This window comes from Thalia democratica, chromosome 8 (genome assembly GCF_965202585.1).
Source record: "Thalia democratica chromosome 8, ktThaDemo2.hap1.1, whole genome shotgun sequence".
NCBI classification, from domain to species: Eukaryota; Metazoa; Chordata; class Thaliacea; order Salpida; family Salpidae; genus Thalia; species Thalia democratica.
Window position 1 is genome coordinate 6,695,482 of NC_139172.1, and position 9,050 is coordinate 6,704,531.

Genomic DNA, 9,050 nt, shown 5'->3' on the forward strand with positions numbered 1-9,050 from the left:
ATTACTCAGACAACTTTAAAATAAATTTTTATTAATTTTCGTTACCATAATAAATACTCCAGTATCGTTTTCATAAAACCTTAATTCTTATAAAGCAATTTTTATGATGCTTTTTTTCATACTTATCTTTATTTTTTTCTGGAAAGTTTTATAACAAATTACATGCAGTTGTCTTATTGCTTAAAAGTAATTTTATCTATTTATACGCATTTTTTTCTTGTACTTTATATAAGCTCTTAGATAAACTGTACTAAAATAAGCTTAAGAAACATAGAAAATATCTACTTATTTTAAAATATTTTTTGAATTATTTGACTAAGTTTTAACGATTCTTATAACAAACTAGGTCTTTTTTTGAATAATAAAACATTTTGGTTTTTCTGTATCTCTAGAGTTTTTTATCTGAAAATAATAAAAAAAATTAAAAGTATACATTGAGAAAGTCAAAAATGTGAATGCAGTTGATTCTTTTATTTCGTTAAGATAAATAATAAAATTGTTTCAATTGTTTACAGTGTATAAAAATATTGCAACAAAACTTAATGCAAACGAAACCAAAACAATACACAACTAAAGAAATTAATAAAAAAACTCAACATGCTTAAAAAGTCTTACAGATTCTGTATGTAATTTTTTTTTGTATAAAATTATTTTAAACTTAATTTAAAAATTTCATAAACTTTAATTGTACTTTTAGGTTATAAGAGAAATAGGGTTAGGGAAAGCCCCTTGTTTGATAGTATTAATAGACTGTTGGGCTCTTTTGACGGGATCTTTTCGTAAGAAGACTTTCCACTGAAGTGCATTCATCCACTCGTTCTTTTCATTTACCGAAGTAAAATAGATAAAGTATGTACGTTCCTTGAACTCCATACTGTATATAATTTAAACTTGTTTTATGTTTAAACATTAAAACATTTTGTTAAACAACTTCTGTATATTTATTGAAAAAAACAATTAGTTTACAACCCAATTTTCAACATTCGTTACTGTTAATTCAAACTGTTTCGTTAATTTTACAACCCACATAATTGTATTGTTATTAAGTTTGTATAACTTACTTAACTGTATCAGAAAATTTACATAAGTTGAATATTATTTAAAAAAAAACTTTTGTACAAAATTTATAACTACCTTAAAGATAATTTGTTTTTGATTGCACAAAATTTTAAAACATTTTTCGAGAACAAGGTGAAAACAGTATTATATATAGTAAAATAACTTTAAACTTACTTAGAACTTTAGTATTTTCAATATATTTGTTTGTTTTAATTGTAACAATAAAATTAACTTTAAAAAATCAACACAAAGAGTTAAAAAATGTATATAAAAACAAAGTTAAATAAGATATCATTAGTTGTGCATAAAATTAAACAAATTAAAAAGCAGCATTTATTTTTTCTAACTTATTTTTGAAACACTAATTTTGATAAGTAGTTTTTTCCTCGAGGTAATCTAGTCTAGTTAAATCTAAAATTTTAAACAAGAAAAACTCAGAAAATTTTTCATAGTATATACATATAAACTTAGTCTTTACTAAACATAGTTGTTACAGTTAAAATTTAAGTAAGTTTTGTTTTTATAAAACTCAACATTAGTTTTGCTAAGTATTTATTAGCTTAATAATAAAAATATAATTACATATACATATTCTGGTTCTGTTCATTTTCGTGCTAATTTTTGAAAAATTTTTTAAAAGTATTAACTCTATATATAGTTTGTAAAAAAATTAAATATTTAAATTTGTTTGTAATTAATCTACCTTTATCCCTGTATAATAAATTTAAAACTAAAACATTAAAATTGTCTTGGTTTATAATCGTATTTTAATCTTAGTTATTTTTTTGATACAAATTTAAATATTAAAAAAGGTATAATTGTTTTGTGCACTTGTGCTATGTTTACTTTAACTATTAAACTTACTTAATATTTCATATTTGTTAACATTAAACAATTATAAAAACTAAAAATGCTTATATGGTAAAAAAATATTTTTAGATTTTTAAAGAAGTCAAAAAAATTTAGCATTTTTAGTTTATAGTATATAAATAAAAATTAAAAAGATAAAAATCTTATTGTTATTGTTATTAAAAATAAGATTACGCAGATTAGCTTGTAAGAGCTTTTAAACACAAACACTTATAACTTTAAGTTTTAATAAAAACTCACCCAATGCAATGTTCTTTTTCTTGAGTAGAGTCTGGGTAAACCTTTTTGCAGTTTTTCAAGTCTAAGGTCGCCAGTGGTTTATCAGCCTTGTGAAACAACTCATGTTAATTTTCAGAAATGTTTATTAACTATTGAGCACAACTACGTCAGATTTATAATTACTTAAGAGTATTTTTCTAGTACAATTATAAAAGTAATCTGTATTTTGCAAAGTAACAAAGATTAATTATATTATTTTAATACTAACATTGAATTTAAAAGTTTTTATACTCACCGCAGGTTCTTCATAGTACTTCAGTTCGTTTCCTTTCATTGTGAACCAACGGATTTTCCAAGTCTGAAAAAAAGTTTTATTTCAATTAATTATCAGGAATAAGATTTTCATACGGTACAAATATATGAACTTTAAGTAAAGCGCAAAGCGGATTTTCAAAATTAGAAAGGTGTAAAAACAAAATTAGTTTCGGTAAATCTGGTCTACTAATAAAGTTTATACTAGTACATTTGTAAACTAGATTTTTTAGTTAAAAGTAATAAATCCGTATATCAATGTTTTTTTTCAGTAGAAAAAATATATTTTATTTTTTATTATGACTTCAAAAGCGCTTTCAATCGGAACTAAACCTTAACGCTTCCACCCCGTTTAGTGGCGAATCCAGATTTGTTGCTCGCCCCAATTGTGTCCCAGTGATTCTGAAGATCGTCACAAATTTTGTACGCTTCCTCCAAAAACGTCTTGCAATAAGATGGGTTTATTTTCACTACTAAGCTCTGATACACCTATTGGTAAGTTAAGTCATTAAGAATTAATACTATTTTATAGTTTTATACTTTCTTAAAGAAATTAACTTTAAGTAAAATTAAAGTCTAAATTTATTTACATAAAAGTAGTTTATAAAAGTTCCTGATACATTTTAAAATTCCTTATTTATATATTTTCAAACTCAACAGAGCTTTTTCGGAACTTCATAGAAAGCTTTTAAATATACAAAACTAAAAATGCTGAAAAAAGGAAAAAAAAAATAGCTGTACAATCCTGCTCACTAATAAAATATTAATTAAAATCAAACATACTTAACAAAAAAAATTTTTCTAACAATGGTGTTTATTTTATCAACAAAACAACAAATTAGGTTGCGAATATAACTTTTGTTGAACAATTTTTTAACTTTTATATATAATATTAAAGAAGTAAAACTAAACGTAAAAGCATTTTCTCGTCAATAAACTAAATATACTTACAAATAGCCGAAAAATCAATTAAAAACCTTAGTAAGCTTTTAGAAACTTATGTAATTTTATTTTTAATAGTTTTTTTTTATATGTAATAACAAAGAGCTAATAACTTAACCTAACCGCTGTTTTAACAACTTACTAAAAATGTAAAACGTTTTTAATTAAAACAGATATTTATACCTTAGTCCATGGTTTCAACATTTTTACTGTTTCTTCTTACAAAACACAAGTAGGTTTTAGTACGCTCACAATTTAAAACAGAAAACTAATACTACTACTAATACTAATGGCTACTTTATATCTAAAAACACCATGCAATAAAATAGACCTATTTACTACCTTGTTTCAAAAGTAAAAATAACCTTAACTTTGCTTAGTTTTTAGTGTTAGTATTAAATTAAAACTATAATCAGAAAAATTGCCTCTACTAACTTGGTACGCATGTATGATTTCTCTAGCATCTGTATGAGTAGGTGGAGTAAACACTGCTAAAATCTGTATGTAAAACATTATTATCTATAATACTTCGTTTTATAATTTGTTTTAAGAGCAAAAACTAGAGTTCTGAAAATAAGTTCAAAAATTTAAATACAAGATTAGTATTAAATAATTTTATTACAAATCAATGTTTTGCTGTGTAACACTTTTCAGTTATCATTAAGTTCTGAATTTGAAAAATTCGTATAAAACGATATTTTGGCTGAACTTAAATCTAGGAGAGAATATATCTTAAATTTAGCTGTAAAATAAATTTGCTAATAATCATCATGTAAACTTATATGAGTATTATCTTTACTAGACAAGATCAGAAAATCTTATAAGTTTATTTGTCAACAATTTGCTTGCAAGCTTTTTAAATGTTATCTAGTTTAAAAACAATACGGAGCTGAAATATTAAAAAAAGTGTTTAAAGTTTTATTCGTACAAATTTTATATTTTTAAAACAAACAATTTTTATATTCATAATACATGAAACAAGACAATTAAAAAGTCGTAAGTTCTAAAAGTTTTAATTTAATAATTAAAACGATTAATAATTAGTTACTGTAACTTATACACGAACCTTTAAAAGAACGCTCATATTGCATACATGATACATTGGTTGAAACAAAATAAATCTTAGAAAACCGTCTCTAGCTACGCTTACATCATTCACTGTTACTTGATACTTATATTTCTGTAGAGAAATTTCACTAAAAATATAAAAATATTAACAATTTTTTAGCTTGGTACTGTTATTCTTAACATTAAAAATAGAACAAGTTGTTAGAGTAAATTTAAATTTATAAACTTTTACAACTTTAAATATTAGGCTAACATCGTATCTTTGAACTATATTTAGTAATGAACTGTTTGCATTAAGTTTTATAATGTTTTTTCAAAAATTTACATATATGAAACAATTTATTTATTTTATTTATACTATTTATATTCATAAGTAACTCATCTATTTGTCTTTAAATTAAAACCATTTTTAAACAAATTTTTGTTTGTATAGGTATAAATAAACTTGATAGTATTTCAAAGTTTTGAAAAGCATATTTTTCTTAAAAATAATTATTTAATAATATGACAACCTCTATTTCTTTTTTCAAATTAGTTCTTTCGCAATGGTCGGAAACCTTCAAAATTTTTTCAATTTCCTGGAAATATCCTTCGTTGTGTCTAAGTTGGTCTTTCTGTTAAAAAAATAAATTAAAAATTTTAATCTCTTTTTATATGCGTCTACAACTTGTTGCTGATACAAAGTTTCTATTTATGTAGAACATGAACAAATGAATAAGTAAATAACTTTTGTTTATTTAACGATAAATCAAAAAGTTTCAAACGACAACATCAAAAATTTTTAATAAAGTTTAGCTGCAAAAATTATTTTTTTGTAAACAAAATCACTTTGTTGAATTTTTAATAGAAACAGTTTGTTAAAAATAAATCTAAGTTTTACAGGGTTATTCATTTAGAAAACCAACTTTATTGAAAACTTCGAGTAAAAACTTCTACAGAAAAAACAATTTTACTACTTTTTCTAACATCTGCTTTTAATTTTTAAGTTTTAATTTTTAATTTTTACGCTTGAGCTAAATCATGGATGTAACATTTATTAAAATATTGTTGTACTATTTTCTATTTATTCAATAAATAGACTCAATAAATGTTGTAAAAATATTTTAAATTATTCAATAGTTACTAACTTTTAAGTAGTTTTAGTAATTTAGTGTTGATAGAAAAATATGTAGAAATATTTTGGTAAACTGTCTTCTTGTAATTATATTATTACGACGAAAATATTTTTCATGTAGTAGAAAATATTAAAATAGAGTTCAGGAAATACTCATGAGTATTCGGTTGGTAAATAAAAGTGTGTTTAGCGCAGGTCTCACTGCAAGGAAAGTTTTATCATTTATGTGTACAAAATGCTCAAGCAAATACACCCCGACACTGGATACGCTTGATTTACGAAGAAACTCGTAGTGTGCTGAAAGTATTGATGCAGTCTTTTATACTGAGCATTCAAGCGTAAGACAGTCACCACTTTATTGCTGTATTAGCATTGAAGCGTCGAGGACGTACCTTGTACGGATTCGGAGACCAAGATTGCCCTGAAAGAGAGAGATAACCAGTGGAAGCAGCAACTAATGCTAAAAAGAGAAAAGGATCTCTTAAAAGAAATGATTATATATATATGTTGTGAGAACTTTTGTATTTTTATATGTGAACATTTGTGGAGTATAAAATATTCAATTTTTTAACTTTAAATTTATATTTTAGTAAAAAATTATGAAAACCCTTCCAACGGTCTTCAGTGAGAGGATTTGAGGAGTTCAAATGTAACAAATTGTCCTTTGTTATATTTGATTTTGATTTCTAACGTACTAATTTGTAATTTGGCGCTAAAGAGTATTTATGTTTGCTTTGATTTGTGTTATCAGTTGATTCAAAACTTAGTTAGTGTCTGTTTTTTTTGTAATGCTTCATTGAACAAACATTATTTAACGCAACTACAGCTAGAGTGCTGTATATAGGTTGAAGTAAATACTAATTTGTATTTATAAAGTAAAAGTAATCCCTTAACCAGGCCGGGGTTTACAACTTCACATACCATATTATGAAATTCACAAACGCACCATATTATGAAAATAAGATCCAAGGTTAGAACTTTCATTCAAGTTTGTTTCAACTGCAGCTAACTTCATTCTTATTTTAGTTTCGATTTCGTGCAGAATGTCCATGTTTGCATACATAATTCTGACTTGGTGTTCATCTATGTTGTATTCCATCTGTTCCGAGTATTCAAGTAAAGCTGGCTTCAATACCTTAAAATTTTTTTTTTGTAATAACTTAAAAAATTACTTGTAGTTCTTTTTTTTCTAAATAAAATTTAGTTGAAAATGGACTTTCATAACTTGTTTTTCTATTTTCAAAACTCAAATTAATCCCTTAACAATCTTATTAAATTTTTCTCAAGAGCTATGCATAGCATTTATAGTTCTTAAATCAGATATGAAATGTAAAGAAATTGATCTTAAAGATCTCTGCAACAAATAAATTAGCTAATAGTTAGAAAAACTCTTTTTAAGTAAAAATGAGTAAGTAAGTTTTAATAAACGCAATCTTAGCTTAAGTGAAAATATTTATAAATAAAACAAAAACCATTTAACTTGTTTTTCTAACACAATAAATCAACAAGTTTAAAATTACAAAATATGTTTGCTAATTAGATTTTGTTAATTAATTTAGTAAAAATGAGCAAATATTTTTTGAAAAAAATACAAACCTTCAGATGAAATGTTAAAGCGTCCGCATAATTCTTATGTACTTCGATTATCCGACTAATAACGTGACTTCGAATCCTGTATAAAGATTTTGAAGTAATTTCACAGCTAGGTTTCTTAATGATCGGGTTTGAAATTGTTACTATTTTCTTGTTAGTGTTCATTTTGTTATGAGATTCGAATTTTAGCATAATAATGTGTATATTTTAAACAAATAGCAGCTGTCTTAAAAAAAATCTGTAATGATTGGTTTACAACTTTTAAACATTTTTAATTTAGAATTATATAAGTTAATAAGTACTGTAAAGTTCTATAGTTTGCTACGTATAAAAATAGTTTATAAAAAAATCTAAGACCCATTTATAAATAGACATACTGAAGCTTAGCATTTTCCGTATTGTTTTAGAATATTTAAAAGTCTTTTTCGTTTAAAACATATTATATGCTGCATAAAACTTTTTTAACAATTAACAAAAATTACTAAAAGTATCCAGTAAAAAAAAACAATAATTAAAAACTGACAAAAACTTAAAACATATAAAAATAATAAATAAAATGTTTTTTAGCTTCCGCATTCCCAATTGAAAACTGGATTAAAAGTTTTCACACGTAACCTTTTCTATTATTACATCATATAAAAACAAATTGTTTATGGTGAATAATAAAACGACAAAGTTTTAAAAAGATTATAAGCTAAAAAGTTAATATTTAAGTTTCTTTTTTCGTAGACTTACACATTTTCAAAGTTTTTTATGACACTTGTTTTATAATAATTTTTATTTTTATTTAGACAAGCTTGAAACTGAAAAGTAAAATGGCTATTACATTAAAAAAAACTAAAACTTTTAGCATTCAACTATTATATTTATACTTCTAGATAAAATGCTATAAACTAAATTGAAATATTTAAATATCGGTACAACCAGTGTTTATTTTAATAACTCCAAAATAAAATAAGTGTTTTTATGAAACTAGCTAGTACTATTTGTCGCAATAAGGCAAACAACTAACTTTAACTTTTTTTTAAGAATTAAACCATTACATTTTAATCAAACTTGGAAATTATCATAATTAAAGTTTTGTTAAATAATTTAACAAAACACAAATAGTGAAAGAAAGTTTACTAAATGTTTTAGCAGCTATTTGTAAAATATAAACTTTTTAATAAAAAATAATTAGTGAAGTTGGTTTCCTTAATAAAAAAAATACTTAAAAAAAAAAATAAAACATTATTCTAAAGGAAAACTCTTCATTAAATGTTTTTTTTCAAATCTTTGAGTCTGATGATAAAATGTAAACATTAAAAAAATACTTTTATATAATTTATGAACTTAATGTTTAAAAAAGCACGTGTAATACGCAAAAGTTTTACCGGTTTGTCTTTGTTTTGCTACTCGAGTAAACTCTATGTGATTAGTAATCATAAAAAAGACACTAACGAAAATATTTACAATATTGGCGGTAATATTTCTAACATTTTGTGCACAATATGCTTATTCCTTTTAGTAAGCTTTTAGTAAGTTTTAGCTCTAAACGTTTATTAAATATCTTAATGATAATCAAACAGTTTTTTTATTAAGTTTAAAATAGGGTTTTTCGAAGGGGGTTAAAATTTTTACATTTTGTCAAAAGTCAAATATAAATAGTTTTTTTTAATAAAAAGTAACGGATTAACAAACTGTACAACATCAACCTTTTATTTGGAACTAATTATATAAAACTTTTGTTAGTATTCTCCTGTACTTGGAAAAAAGAAAACTACTACTCTGTTATAACTAATTCTTTTGGCTTTTGAACTATCAAAAACATCTCTTTACTTTAATCTACCAAGGTCGTAAATATTTTACAACTGAAAATTAAAAAAAAAAATGC

At 23.9% G+C, this 9,050-nt stretch overlaps 1 protein-coding gene across 1 annotated transcript; it reads right to left on the reverse strand.

The window, feature by feature from the left end:
- Positions 1-517: 517 nt before the first annotated feature.
- Positions 518-7,392, reverse strand: LOC145842633 (myosin-M heavy chain-like). The gene is made up of 9 exons (XM_082950108.1): positions 7,181-7,392; positions 6,531-6,719; positions 4,983-5,084; positions 4,469-4,582; positions 3,838-3,900; positions 2,794-2,949; positions 2,444-2,506; positions 2,170-2,255; positions 518-874 (listed from the first exon to the last, which is right to left on the reverse strand). Exons 1-9 carry the CDS (start codon positions 7,367-7,369, stop codon positions 694-696), a joined length of 1,143 nt encoding a protein of 380 aa, XP_082806234.1. The 5' UTR covers positions 7,370-7,392; the 3' UTR covers positions 518-693.
- Between the last annotated feature and the right edge of the window lie 1,658 nt (positions 7,393-9,050).

What these genes read in the sequence shown, in the direction of transcription:
- LOC145842633 (XM_082950108.1), bottom strand. Translation starts at nt 7,369, where the DNA reads ATGCTAAAATTCGAATCTCATAACAAAATGAACACTAACAAGAAAATA. An exon ending in AAATCATACATGCGTACCAA is followed by an intron (nt 2,950 to 3,837) that starts GTTAGTAGAGGC and finishes ACTTACCAATAG; the next exon opens with GTGTATCAGAGCTTAGTAGT. An exon ending in AGTACTATGAAGAACCTGCG is followed by an intron (nt 2,256 to 2,443) that starts GTGAGTATAAAA and finishes TTGTTTCACAAG; the next exon opens with GCTGATAAACCACTGGCGAC.